Source organism: Apium graveolens, chromosome 7 (genome assembly GCF_009905375.1).
Source record: "Apium graveolens cultivar Ventura chromosome 7, ASM990537v1, whole genome shotgun sequence".
NCBI lineage: Eukaryota > Viridiplantae > Streptophyta > Magnoliopsida > Apiales > Apiaceae > Apium > Apium graveolens.
Genome location: NC_133653.1, coordinates 222,817,872 through 222,833,606, shown reverse-complemented (window position 1 = coordinate 222,833,606; position 15,735 = coordinate 222,817,872). Strand labels below are relative to the sequence as shown.

The 15,735-nt window shown below is 32.9% G+C and overlaps 1 protein-coding gene across 1 annotated transcript; it reads left to right on the top strand.

Annotated features, from left to right (window-relative positions):
* Nucleotides 1–3,088: 3,088 nt before the first annotated feature.
* LOC141671378 (glycine dehydrogenase (decarboxylating), mitochondrial) lies at nt 3,089–8,980 on the top strand. Its single transcript, XM_074477603.1, has 15 exons — nt 3,089–4,411; nt 4,482–4,727; nt 4,810–4,887; nt 4,987–5,087; nt 5,162–5,357; nt 5,476–5,601; nt 6,153–6,338; nt 6,427–6,540; nt 6,934–7,086; nt 7,473–7,661; nt 7,762–7,839; nt 7,938–8,063; nt 8,164–8,262; nt 8,388–8,505; nt 8,669–8,980. The coding sequence occupies exons 1-15, from the start codon at nt 3,209–3,211 to the stop codon at nt 8,761–8,763; spliced, it is 3,108 nt and encodes a 1,035-aa protein (XP_074333704.1). The 5' UTR covers nt 3,089–3,208; the 3' UTR covers nt 8,764–8,980.
* Nucleotides 8,981–15,735: the final 6,755 nt, after the last annotated feature.

The following is a 15,735-nucleotide window of genomic DNA, read 5'->3' as shown; positions in this document are numbered from 1 at the left end:
CAAGGCTTTGTTCTTCCCTTTGTCATTTCTTGACTTCCTGCATTTAGTAGCAAAGTGGCCAGGTTCATCACAGTTGTAGCACTTGATCTTGACCTGTCTACTTTTCCAGCTTTCACATCTTTTCCTTCTCTTCTTCCAGAAGGCTTCCTTTCCCCTCCAGTAAACTTCTTCCTGAAGCTTCTATTCTTCTGAGACTTCCTGAATTTCATTCTCTTGAATCCCTTGACCATCATAGCAGCCATTTGCATGACATCAGAATCTGTCATGTTCCCATCACTTTCAGAATCAGTATCATCATTAGGATTTGATGATGAATCATCAGTATCTGATTCTGGAAGATAGTTCTTCTTCCTTGTAGCTTCCATAATCTTGTATTTTAATTTAATTTTAATTTTTTAAAATTTCCGGATCAATAAAATAATTTTATTTTACACTGAATAATTAGTATATATATATATATTTTGGTCGAATTGTATTTTTATTTTAGTTTTGTGATAGTTTGAATCAATTGTATAATGTATTTTTATATTCTGGATAAATAAAATATGTTATTTTGTTTATCCAAATTCATTAGTATAAATTTTGTAGGGGGGTTGATAGTATTATTATTTTATCTTAACCCGAGTCACATTATATATCAACCAAATCTTATGAATTATATTTAATTTGTTTAAATTTAATTTAGTCTGAAGTAACAAATTAGAATGATATAGAACTCGATATGAATTAAAATTTAAATTGGTAGAAAAAATAATTTAATATAAATTATAGTAATATAGAGTGCAATATAAAACAGAATTGAAATCGGTAAAATAATAGAGTAAGTTGACTTCAATATCAATTCAATTAGAATTGATCGACCCAATAAGAATTGAAATTGGTAAAATAATATATGAAGTTGACTTCAATATTAATTATAATTAGAATTGATTGACCCAATAATTAGAATTAGAAGAATTAAGTAAGGGTAATTAAGTAAATTCAGCAAGTACCGATCGATCGACTACCAAACTTTTAATATTTCGTCTATTATAATATAGTATAGATGAATACATGGCGGTACCTAAAAGTTAAAATTTTGATAAAAATTAGCTCAGGGCTGAATTGAGATTTGACTAAATAAACTTCTAATATAAATTCTTGGTAATTAGCGGATTGGAGTAATTATCTAGACTAAATTCACTAATTTTAAATTATAAAATAAGTAAATATGAAGTTAAAATTCAAATAATTATTTAGCAAGAAAAAAATACAAATAACTAATTTAAAAAGTTATTTAGCACATTGCTTCATTCGAATACGTAATTCAATACATGTCAAAAAGTTAACATAACCTATTACGGTTAGTTGTCGAAAATGACCATAAATAAAAATCACGCGTCAAAGAAACAAGAAAATTGGACACTCAAATGGTGGAATTTAAGTAGAGGTTATGACGGTGGGATTAGGGATTGTCCCCGATATTCGTATTTCACATCTATCCCAAAACTTTGAATATGAATTATTTTTCCTGATCTCTGCCCCGAACGGGAAATCGTGATCCCCACGAATATTTAAGGTTCTTTAAAACAATTTTAATTATTAAATATATATATATATATATTATATTTTCTTAAAATATAAATCTAATAATTCTTGATATATAAATATTTTAGTTTTATCTTATATTTTTAACATCAATTTAAATTAAATTGATTTATAATATAAATAAACAACCAAGTTGAAAGTATTGAAATTACATTATATTATAATAAAAAATAATAAATAAAATTATTCTTTAATTTTAAAATTTTAAAAATATTATAAATGACATATTTTTAAGAAATTTGATATAATATGTAATATCTTATTATTAATATATGAGGGATTTGACGTGGAGTCGTTAATTCGCGACCGCGCCTAATCTCCGATCTTTTTATATAACTTCCCTCAATTCATATTCCAACCTCGAATAATTTTCCAAATTCCCGACCCGAAAGGATAAGGGATAGGCCTAGAGTGGGTCGAAGTGGTGAGGATGCCCATCCATTGTTTGACTCGACAAAATTATAGAGTAACAAGAAATCGAAATATTGGGGAAGTACATGAAAAGAGTACTCAGTTTAAAAATTTGGATAAAAAATACTAATTATTAATTTTAATATTCATTTTAACTTAAAATATTTTATAACAATATATAAGATAATTAATTATGTTTCCGAGTATTTCGAAAGAATACTCGATATGAAACTCGAAAATTTTAAACTAGTTGTAACTTTTAATTTTAGTATGGATTTTAACTTATAATATTTTATAAATGATATATGACATAATTTATTACTTTAGTTTTTAACTTTAGCTGAACTTTTACAATTACTATTTTTTTGTTAAAAATTAGTATTCACTTGAGATTTTTTTTGGATTATTACACATTTTTTCAAATAATTTATTTTTAAATCATTTTTTTGAGTAATCTGAGTTTGACCTGAATCAAATAAAACTCGAGTTATGATCGGATATATCGAAATTGAATTAAAAATATGTCCAAATACGAGTACTACTCGAGTACTACTCGATTACTCGTCCTTATAAATTAATAATCCAAGTTTTAGAATACTTTTTCCATCCTTAGGACGGGATGCTCAGCATTCGTTCTCGAGGTAAACTAATTTGGATATTTAGTCGAAAGACATTTATGATACGAAACATCAAAATATACTACACAAAGAGAACGAATTACTAGCTCTACTCACTGTTCTAAAAATTCCCGATTTTTAAAAAAATCCCAGATTAATTCTTAAAAAGTATTTGCCCGCCGATCTATTTTTTGAAATCCGATTTATAACAGGGCTCTACTTAACGCTGAATATAGTGAGTTGTGAATTATGCGAGACCAGAATATTGCCACGTGAGCAAAACAGTGTCAAATCTAGGAGGGTTGGTGCGCAGTATCTGTTAACCTGCGCCCTCTTCCCTTTACCACCCGCCATAACCAGAGCCTGAAATTGAATCCACAATATCTGAATAATAAAAACAATTTCATAATTTTCTCATCCTCACTTAAAAATTACACAAACAAATCTGTCCCTATAAATATAAAGATAATGCAATTTTCATCAGCAACCCACCATTTCTCACACACTCTCCCTCCTCATGAGATTTTAAAACCACCCATTAAATCTCCCATCTTGGGTTTCTCCATTTTCTTGAAAATAATCCATTCTTGAAAATGAACCGTGCAAGAAAACTAGCTGGGCGTGCCATTCTGAGGCGCTTAATCTCAGAGTCTAAACAACAAAGGCCTAATGAGTTGATGCTATATACACCTTCAAGGCATGTTTCTTCATTGTCTCCTTACAATTTTAATGTCAATCTTGCTAAATCTATTGCCAATTTTAATGGGTCTTTATCAAGATCCATAAATGTTGAATCTTTAAGGCCTAGTGATACTTTCCCACGTAGACATAACTCTGCTACTCCTGATGATCAATCTAAAATGGCCGAGTTTTGTGGGTTTAAGAGTCTTGATAGTTTAATTGATGCTACTGTGCCTAAAAGTATTAGACTTGATGCTATGAAGTTTAATAAATTTGATGAGGGCTTAACCGAGTCTCAAATGATTGATCATATGAAAATGTTGGCTGCTAAAAATAAGGTTTTTAAGAGTTTTATTGGGATGGGGTATTATAATACTGCTGTTCCTCCTGTTATTTTGAGGAATATTATGGAGAATCCTGGTTGGTATACTCAGTATACTCCGTATCAGGCTGAGATTTCGCAGGGACGTCTTGAGTCCTTGTTGAATTATCAGACTGTTGTTACGGATTTGACAGGCTTGCCTATGTCGAATGCTTCGTTGTTGGATGAAGGGACTGCTGCTGCTGAGGCAATGGCTATGTGTAATAATATTTTGAAGGGGAAGAAGAAGACGTTTATTATTGCGAGTAATTGTCACCCCCAGACTATTGATGTTTGTAAGACGAGAGCGGATGGATTTGATTTGAAGGTTGTTGTGGCGGATCTTAAGGACTTTGATTACTCTTCGGGGGATGTTTGTGGGGTTTTGGTTCAGTATCCGGGGACTGAAGGTGAGGTTTTGGATTATGGGGAGTTTGTTAAGAATGCACATGCGAAAGGTGTGAAGGTTGTTATGGCGAGTGATTTGTTGGCGTTGACGTTGTTAAAGCCTCCGGGTGAATTTGGTGCTGATATTGTTGTTGGTTCTGCTCAGAGGTTTGGTGTGCCGATGGGTTATGGAGGTCCTCATGCAGCTTTCCTGGCGACATCACAGGACTACAAGAGGATGATGCCCGGAAGAATTATTGGTGTCAGTGTTGATTCTTCCGGAAAGCCTGCGTTACGTATGGCAATGCAGACTAGGGAACAACACATTCGAAGAGACAAGGCTACAAGCAACATTTGCACTGCTCAGGTATGGACTACTGTACTTCAACTTGATGAAGTAAATTGATTAGTATTTTCAATAAAACCCTCTTATGTAGGCACTGCTTGCCAACATGGCTGCTATGTATGCTGTTTACCACGGACCTGAAGGCCTTAAAATCATTGCCCAACGAGTCCATGGTCTTGCTGGGACACTGGCTGCTGGACTTAAGAAATTGGGGACTGTGGAAGTCCAGGAACTCCCCTTTTTTGACACTGTGAAGATTAAGTGTGCTGATTCAAAAGCAATTGCTGAAGCTGCTTACAAGAGTGAGATGAATCTTCGGATTGTTGATAAGAATACCGTAAGTGTCACTTTTAAATATCTAATTTTTGTTTTAATCATAAATTTTTGATGGAAAGATTTAACACTTGTTTGTTTTTCAGGTTACAGCTTCTTTTGATGAAACCACAACCTTAGAGGATGTTGATAAACTATTCAAAGTTTTCGCAGGCGGGAAATCTGTGAGACATGCTGATCTTTAAAAGCTTTGCATACTTGGTGGTTTTTAATTTACTCATTCCACTCACATGAGAAAGACGAATTTCCTTGTTATGTGTCAGGTTCCATTCTCTGCTGCATCTCTAGCACCAGAAGTTCAGGATGCTATCCCATCCGGACTCGTAAGGGAGACACCTTATCTAACGCACCCAATCTTTAACTCGTATGATTCTATCTTTTCCATTTTCTGTATTAATTATATCATAGAAGAACAATTCTGATGTGCTCTTTTTTTAGGTGCCATACCGAGCACGAGCTTCTCCGATACATTCATAAGTTGCAGTCAAAGGATCTCTCGTTGTGCCACAGCATGATTCCCCTAGGATCCTGTACAATGAAATTGAATGCAACAACAGAAATGATGCCTGTTACATGGCCTAGCTTTACAGATATGCACCCTTTTGCACCTGTTGAACAAGCAGCTGGCTATCAGGTAATTAAAATGATTTTCCTGTATAACTTCATATCTTTGCCATTGTAATTTGTAACTAATTACATGTTGGGATTGGTGATGATTTATGCTTATAAAGTTACGCACTTTGTTTGTACAGGAGATGTTTGACAATTTGGGTGACCTCTTATGTTCCATTACTGGTTTTGATTCTTTCTCTCTACAACCAAATGCTGGTGCTGCTGGCGAGTATGCTGGGCTGATGGTCATTCGTGCATATCATATGGTATTCCAATCTTTCATGCAAAACGTTTTAGTGTTGGGTTTCATGAATCTGTTTCCTTGCTTTCTAGACAGCGATAGAGCCATGATTCTGTTTTAGTAGCATAAATTGGAAATAAGTGAAAAATAGGAATGACTGCAGATGATTCGATTCATTTTTTATAGAGGACGGTGATTACTGTCGACATAGTATGATACACATGAAAGATTCGTAAAGATTTCTGGTCATATTTCCTATTTGTTATGTAAAAATAATTAGAGATTTTTTTCTTCATAATTAATATGAGCACATATATGTAATAATAGCTGCTTTGAACATCCTTTAAGACCCGCCTTCAGTGGACATAGAGGGTTCCAGGCGACATGACATAGCTGTTTTGAACTTCATAACTTAATGTGAAATGATATTCTTGCTCTTACGCTATGCCTCTCTCTAGTGTTGTCCGTCAGTACTTGTATTGCACAAAACTGGTTTGCTTTCCCAATTATATTCCTTTGACATGTAAACTGATTACCCACCAATTTATTCACAATCTATCCTCTTGTTAAATGTAGGCAAGAGGAGACCACCATCGTAATGTATGTATTATTCCAGTCTCTGCACATGGAACAAATCCTGCTAGTGCTGCCATGTGTGGAATGAAAATTGTTACTATTGGAACTGATGCTAAAGGAAACATCAACATTGAAGAGTTGAAAAAGGCTGCTGAAGCAAACAAACAAAATCTTTCTGCTCTTATGGTACGAGTTATTTGTTTGACAAATTGTTAAATTGTTCAATGAACACTGCAGTACTGAGTACTTGCAATGATTTTGCGTTAATTTACAGGTTACATATCCTTCTACTCACGGAGTCTATGAGGAAGGTATTGATGAAATATGCAAGATCATCCATGACAATGGTGGTCAAGTTTACATGGATGGAGCTAACATGAATGCTCAGGTTTTTATCTCTTCAGCTTTGAGAAAATTAGTATCTGCCAGTGCTTTTCTGATCTGACTCCTTGATATTAGTTCAACCATGTCACACAATATAACTGTTAGTTATTTGTCAAAACGTTGTCTTGACAGAAATTTTTGGTTATATCCTGAAAATGATTATGAAAATTAAGCTATAACTTGTGTCTATTGTTTAAAGAAAATTAGTAACCTAAAGTTGGTCAATGAAGTAAATATTTCAGAGATTGACCACAGAAAAGGAGAACAAATATTTGAACCAAAGATGCAATCATTCTATTGTGCAGTGATACTAGGAAAGCTGTTGGAAGTCTAATTATTGTTAATACATATTCCTTAAAACATGCCCAGATGTCACAACTTTTTCCTCTGCTTATAGGTTGGTCTGACAAGTCCAGGCTGGATCGGTGCTGATGTTTGTCATCTGAATCTCCACAAGACATTCTGCATTCCGCATGGTGGAGGTGGTCCTGGCATGGGGCCAATCGGTGTTAAAAAGCACTTGGCACCTTATCTTCCATCACACCCTGTGGTATGCCATAAGTCAATAGTGTCAATTCTAATTATTGTGCATATATGTAATAATGTTATATCCTGTTTGTGTAAAATTAAAGTTTCTATTGCGATATAAATTGGTTAAATGTTTAAGCTATAGTAGGCTTTTTCCTGAAGTCGTCAATAATATTCCTAGTACATATGTTGACAATGACAATTAGACAAACATACCATGAGTAAACACGTACCGAGATTATCTAGTCCATAAATTTGCTATTTCTATACAGTATATATGAGAATATAGTATGTATTAAGAAGTTCTGAATTATGATTATCTATAATAAAAATTCATTGTTCTGATTCATGAGATATGTTTTTAAAGTTTACTGTCTTGTTCTGAGATCTCTCCATTTGTCAATCAAGATCTCTACTGGAGGTATACCAGCTCCAAATGAGGCACAACCTCTCGGTACCATTGCTGCAGCGCCTTGGGGTTCTGCTCTTATATTGCCAATATCATACACATACATTGCTATGATGGGATCTGGAGGGCTAACCGATGCTTCAAAAATTGCTATCTTAAATGCAAACTACATGGCAAAACGTTTAGAGGTCTCTACTTCACTATGTTTTGCATTCAATTATAGTAGCCAATTTTTCGTTTTGTTTGCCTTTTAATCTTTTATTGATATTTTATGTTTGCTCTCGACAGGATCACTTCCCTGTTCTTTTCCGTGGTGTCAATGGAACAGTTGCCCATGAATTTATCGTTGATTTGAGGGGATTCAAAGTATTATATCTATTGCCATCCTTGAATTTTTTTATCCCTAAATGTCTAATGTTTTTCTAAGTGTTCTAACTAAATTTCGAAACTAATATTTTTTTCAGAATACTGCTGGTATAGAGCCTGAAGATGTTGCCAAACGTCTCATGGACTACGGTTTCCACGGACCAACAATGTCATGGCCCGTTCCAGGAACACTTATGATTGAACCTACGGAAAGTGAAAGCAAGGTATATTCACATAGTTAATTCTTTCTAAAAGTTCATGAATTAATAAAAATTTAGTCCCATATTTTGATCATATGTGGTGTTTATATATATTCCCTTGCAGGCGGAGATGGACAGGTTTTGTGACGCCCTTATCTCCATCAGAGAAGAAATTTCACAGATAGAGAAAGGAAATGTTGATGCCAACAACAATGTTCTTAAGGTGAGAGGCAGTTTTATTTTTATTCATATGAAACTGCAGTTGTACTTGGTTGCATACTTATGCTTGTTCAACTCTTTTATCCAAGTTTTATACTGTTTAAAAGACTAACTGAGAAATAAATGCAGGGAGCTCCTCACCCACCATCACTACTCATGGCAGACAAATGGACAAAACCATATTCTCGAGAATATGCAGCCTTCCCCGCTTCCTGGCTTCGATCCACCAAGTTCTGGCCAACCACTGGTGTGTTTTTCGCTTTAAAATAACATATTTTCCATTTTCTTTTAGAGTGAAATGTTTTTATTTAAACTCAAATTCATTCATTTTCATCATTTCTTTTAACTGCGTGTGAAATAATTGTGTCACTGTGTGATTAACGATGATAAATTGTACAATGTCACCTCAGGACGCGTGGACAATGTGTATGGTGACCGTAACCTGGTCTGCACTCTGCTCCCAACAAACGGGGTTGAAGAGCAAGAGGCAGTTGCTTCTGCATAAGTTCATGCATTACACTACCAAGGGGAAGTTCCTTCCCATACATGTAATGTCATTATCTCCATAGTCTTCGTCTCTCTTGTATATAGTTTATGAACTTCACATGTGCTGTCTTTCTTCTTCTTCAAACTATATATGAACAACAGCATTAATACAAGAAATTGTTGGTAATATAATCTCTGGGAGAGCTATAATTGTGGCTCTCTACATAATACTGAAAGTTGAAATTTATATCTGTAAATATATCTGAAAAGTTCTATAGATAATATGTTAGGCATAAAAGAGCATTGAGTTTGAAGAATATACTCATGCTAGCTACCCTAATTGTTTTTCCAGAAAGTGTTCCCTAATATGAGTTGGAGAGCTCACAGGTTTTACTTGGGGGATTGTTATCATCATCATATGTATTATACATGAGAGATGACCTATTTAGAATTTTAAGCAATGAAAATGTACAGTATTTAGGACTAAATATATCAAGAAGAATCATTAAACCAACAGGTAATCTGTAACCATTAGCCAGATGCGGATTTTAAGTCAAATCCATAAACTTGGTGCGGAATGCAATTTGACAGGGAAAATCTTCATCCGTATCATGTAATGTAACGAGGTGGATGGAAATCACCTATAAATTAAATTGGCGCACCACTTAAATATCTCTATAAATTTGATGAATAAACAGGAATGCAAGTCTTTAATAAGAAGCGAAGGATGGCATGAGGAAAGTCTTTCTGAAATGCTAGTTGTTAGAAGCTGATTTTGGTTAATAAGTTCGTTCAAATATTAAATTTAAAACCGGGTATTCTATTCAGACAGATATTATAAGAAGAAAATGTAGTGAGGAATTACAACACAACTAGGGTGCTGAGATAGTGGGGACTCATCTTGAGAATTATGTGAATCAATAATGATTTTGTGATTTTCAAAGTCTCAAAGTACTTACATACTCATATTCATATTGTAGTTTCAACTTTTTTCTAAATCATGACAAAAAATTTCTTTTGCTAATTAAATCATGACAAATTAACTAAACTATCAATTTTTTTTTTCCTTTTTTGTGAGGAATTCAACTATCAGTTTGATATACAACAATTTGATTTTTGGTAAAAGAAATGCCAAAAATATGGAAATATATGAGAAGTTTAGTATCGGAAACAGAAATGAATATATTTATCAATAAATAATTCTATTATTGTGTTAATATATAGATATATAATGTACTTATTTACATATGATTTATATATAGTATTATCTACTATGTTAAAAAGAAAATATTAAAAGTTTTGTTGGCTTGCATTGCAGCCAACACTTGAGCACTTACTAAGCTTAGATGTAATGTATATATTTAGGTAGTTGCTTCGGGTAAAGAATTCCCAAAACTCAACATTTTTTAATTACGAAACAACCAAGTATCGCAACTCTAACACAATACTGGAGATTAGTAGCCCATACTATTCATATATCCAAATGCAACTTCTACCATGACTGACCAATTTACTTAATGTCTCTAAGATGTCATTAAAATATTAATCACAACTACAAACATATGGATATCCAAGGTATAATACTCGTCCACGAACATATTACAAATTATGATCATTTAAATCATTGTTTACCGTCACTTGCCTGTGCAGTACCAAATTTACCATGACGAACTGATCATTTAACATTTAAATAATCCAAACCATACATCATTTGCTTCCGGAATGCATGACAATTTCATGAAAATATGGGGCGAAGTCCAATTAGATATATGTCAAGGAACCAGTTACTCTAAAACCTCAAGGTGTTAGAGAATGGTCATTTCCAGGATCTTATATTATTCTAACAATATATGCATCCAAGTATTCTAACACTATCTATCATCCTTTTTGATGATTTAAATTATTTTTTAACCTTGATAATTTTTCCGTTCAAACAGAGGATCCACCGTTGTTGATGAATTAGTGTCAACCTGCACGAGAGCATGCATGCAATTTTTTTTTAGTATAATATAATGGTTAGACTTTGTACTAGAACACTGTTAAGTTAAAATAAGAATTTTGAGAACGGATAATTTTCGTAGTTAAAATCGGTGAGTTTATAAATTTTGAAATTTTGGTTGGCACAAATCACCATTTTACCGAATTTCCAACTTTTCAAAAAATTATCAATTACAACTACGGAAATTATCGTTTCTTACGGTTATCATTTTAAGAGAAGCTTTTAGTTGAGCGCGATATATATATATATAGGGTTAAATTTTATGGATACCACTTTTTTTGTAAATCTTGGGGACCACTTATTTTCTGCAAGTTAAATATTGCATAAAAACATTGCAAAACATATTATTTTGCGAATCATGCTCTACAAAGATCCTTATTTTATTCAAAATCTTGATTATGATATATGTACTGCATGTAAAATATTACAAAAATATTTTATTCTGCAAAACATGTTAAGTTTGCAGAACATTTGTTCAGCTTGCAGAACATACACATTCTACTTATTAAACTTAAATGATCTTCAATAATTTTAATGAATTAGTGATAATCGTAAAACATATTTCACAAAATAATATATTTATAGTATTTTAATTACAGAACATATGTGGTCTTCGTAGTCTCCGATGAAAACGTGGTCTTCATATAACTTTCCTCATATATATATATACACGCATAATTATAATTTAATTTTTATAAATAATGTCTCTCATATTATGTCACAATCACATAAATTTTTGAACTAAACAAATTTATATGAATACTACAACATATCTCGAAAGAGATCCCAACAATTTTCAGAGTGGACATCTGACGTGTTTTTATTTTTGAATTTATATTAACGCAAAAGAGGCAGATAACGTAGTACAAGGATGATCAATTAAGTTTAGATATGAAAGATATCATTAAATTAATTATCTTAAATTTAATTACTACAAAAATATACAGAAATTTGGTTATTAGTCTAATAATGTAAGGCATTATGAAATCAAACAACTATCAACATCAAACTTGAAAAATCAATTACGTAAATCGAATTCAGAAATTAAGTTCTACAAGCACAAATGAAACCCATACCACTGCATATAATATAAGTCGCCACGGGTTTATAAGTCGGTTTCTAACTTATAAAACCGTAACAGCTTATCGAGAAATGTTTGTCGACCTAATTTATAAGTCGAATTTATAACTTATAAGATGATAAGTTGAATGTTAGTAAGGACAAATTTTTTTTCAACTTATTTTGATTTTTCGGTTTTTATTAACTTTAATTTTAAAAAATATATTTTAAAATGTTAATATAATTTAAAACGAATTAAGAAAATTATATTTAAAAAAAATTATTTTAGTTCATTTAAGGAGAAAAAAATCTGACTAATAAGTAAAATTATCCAAATACTTATATAACTTATAAATATTCATCTACTTGCCACTTATAAGTCACTTATTCAACTAAAATCATAAGTTATTTTAAAATTTCCAAAACGAGCACATAAATTCCAAATTCATGCAAAAGGCTGACAAATTTACCTCGGTAAAATGGACTGCATGCAAAAACTTACTTATCATTAAGTTAAACTGATAAAAGTGGCACACCGTTTTGCCATTAAAAATTACAACATACAAATCTCACTTTAGAGAAGTCACTTTGTTTATAGAGAAGTCAAGTACATATAGGAAAGAGCCCGCAAGGGTTGGCTCAGTTGGTTAAAAAGAGAATAACTATCCTCTTGGTCACAGGTTCGAATCCCACGGGAGGAGAAATTATGATTATGCCTCTTGAGTCAGAGCATGTCGCTTAAATGCGGTTTACCTTGGTTCACGTGGTTTGTAGGCTATTACGTGAGCCCGTAGGATTTACCCAGTGCGCACCCAAAGGGTAGCGGCTGCAGGTTACCTACGATAAAAAAAAGTGCATATAGAAAAGTGGAGATATCGACAAGTCAAAAGACATATAGAGAAGTGGATATATCGACAAGTCATAATATATGTAGATATATGAAGATTTCGACAACTCAAAGCACATGTAGAGATATGGGGATGTCGACAAGTCAAATACATGTAGAAAAGTAGAGATATCGACCGATCAAATACATGTAGAGAAGTGGAGATATCGACAAGACTTTTTGTACTTAGAAGATCTCGATAACAACTTCATTTACAAAATGCATCTACCAGGAAGATTTCAGATTTACAAGCAACAAACTATTTTATCATTAAAATGGAAAGTCTATAAATACAGTTTGAGAAGTGCAAGATCAAGGGTTAAGATGAACTGGAAAAAGGAATGTAACAGAATTGGAAGATTGTATGCAAATATGCGGCACTTGAAATAGAAATAGAGAAAATAGCTTTAGGAAATATGTTAGTATATTTTTAGTGCAATATATGTAAAATGTGCATACTATTCTATAAAGCATGTCACGAGTCTTTTATTCCAGTTGTAACTAAATAATCTAGATTTTCTTGTATTCTCTTAAGAAGGAGATGAGTTCTTTAATATTCAAGAACTCGGATTTGTAGCACAGCCTATTTGATTTTTATACAAGATCAAGTGAGTTTTGATAATTATTTCTCCGTTCTCTTATAGTTAGTTAATTATCACTGGAAAATACTTTAAGTTGTTAAGTTCAAGGAAGTCTAAACACTTAACTTAATTTTCTTGAAAATAATTTAAAAAGTTTTTAAGTAAAAATCAAGAAATACACATTCAACCCCCCCCCTCTGTGTCCATTTCATACTTAACAAGTGGTATTAGGGCAAAATCTGAAAGCAAACTGATTAGATTTTGGAAGTATGAGTGCACAAAAACTTAGTAGTATCAAGATACCTATCTTTTGACAAAGGAAACTACACTCTGTGAAAGAAGATGATGATGTTGTTCATCAGGATGGCTCATCCACTATACCTTGAGATTCTCAAGCATGAACCTTTCATTCCTATGGTGAGGGTACCTAAAGCAACTTAAGATGATGTTATTATTCTAGCTCATTTTGCTCCAAACGATCCATTTACTTACACTGATCCAGAGAAGGAGAAGGTCTCACTTGACAGTGCCTTGCAACTCATTTTGATTGAGTCTCTTGATAATGTCATGTAACAACATTAGTAACTGCGAGTCATCCAAGAAAATTTGTAAAAAGATAGAGATCTTGTGTGAATGTGTTGAAGAAGTAAGATCAAACCAAAGAAGAATCTTGATCTCACAATATGAGGGTTTTATGGCTAAAGCAAAAGAAGGCATTACTGAAGTATTTGAAAGATTCAATAAGCTGATAAATAACTTGCAGTTGAATGACAAGTTCTATGATGATGAGGAGGTCAACTTAAAGTTTTTACTCACTCTTCCTGACCACTTAGAACAGAAAATTCGGCAATAGGGAAAGGAAGATATCTAGGCTGAATAATCTTGGAGGTTTTATATGGAGTTCTAAAAACCTATGAACTTGAGATATTGCAGAGAAAGTCATTGAAGCTAAATCAAGAACATGTGGTTGATGTGTCAAGTGCCTTGATAACAAGTGACCAAAAGATGATTGAAAATGAAACTGAATCTCAAATTCAAGGAACCTCAAAAATAAGTCATTCGGGAAGTTGAAGAGGAAGAATTCTACACTCTTGATGAGTTGGATGAAATGGATCAATTCATGGCCTACCTGGAAAGAATGTTCTCAAACATTCAAGAAGCCCATGTATTTTAAGGGTAAAGGTCAATCCTCCTACCACAATGACTGGAAAGGAAAATCTCAGATGAAGAACTCAAACACAACTGGCAAGAGTGGCTACAAATCAGGATATGTGGACAGGTCTAAAATTAGATGATATAATTATAATGAACTTGACCACTTTTCCACAGAATGCAGAAAGCCAAATAAGTTGAAGAAAGACATGGCATACTTGGAGCTTGAAGCTAATTATGAGGCTCTTCTGAAAAAGTAACTAGAAAAAGCTTATATTATTGAAGGAAAAAGTTGGGATGATAGATGATAAAGATGAAATTGATAAATACATAATTTATGCTCTTATGGCCTTATAGGAAGGAGAGTCATCTACATCAAAATATGAGGTACCCATTTTAACCACTATTGATTTGAATGTCTCTCAATATAAATAAATTGTTGAAAATATGATCATGAAAATGTTTCACATTCACACAACTATGATGACTGCCACTGAAGAAATGAACAGATTGTCTAAAGTGATGAGAAACTAGAAATAGAGAAACAAGAGCTATAATTGTAGCTTATGAGCCGAGACTCTGTTAGGCAAGAAATTGAATATTTAAAGAACACGCTAAAATGTGTAGAGGAGATAGAGACAGTTCTAATCTAAGAGAAAAGATTGAGAAAAATGAACTTAAACTTAAGTCACGTAAGAATGCATCTGAATTAGTTGGACAATATCATGAAAAGAATAAACCTTGTGCTAATGTGGCAATTGGACTAAAATATAAGGCTAATCCACCAGTAAAGAAAAATCAAACCGATAACGGAAAAGAAAGTCTGAACAAGAAAGTTCCTAAGCTGCTACAGAAAGTGAATGTGTCTTTGTTCAAAACCTGTGAGGTGGACTTTAGTGAATAAGAGCTTATCATTAAGTAAGAAATTACAGATGAGGATGAGAGCAATAAAAGTGTTAATTCAACTATCAACACTAAAAATGAAAAGAAGCCGGAGACTAGTCCTATCCCCAAGACTCCTAAAAAATAAAGTAAAAAGTGAAGGCACAAAGAAGAAAAAGAAAAATAGGAATGAAAAGATTGGAGTTAACAAAAGCAACAATTATGCTTATGTTGCAGATACCCCTAGAAAACCCTGTCAAAAATATGGCTCAACAAATCATCTAACTCATCTTTGTAAAAAGAATGTTAGTGAGCCCAAGCATATGGCATGCAAGTATAATGAAGCACAAACTGATGATCTTTATTTTTTCTCTGACAAGTTTGATTGCATTCTCTACAACATGAAGGTCATGACTAGCTATCATATATTAA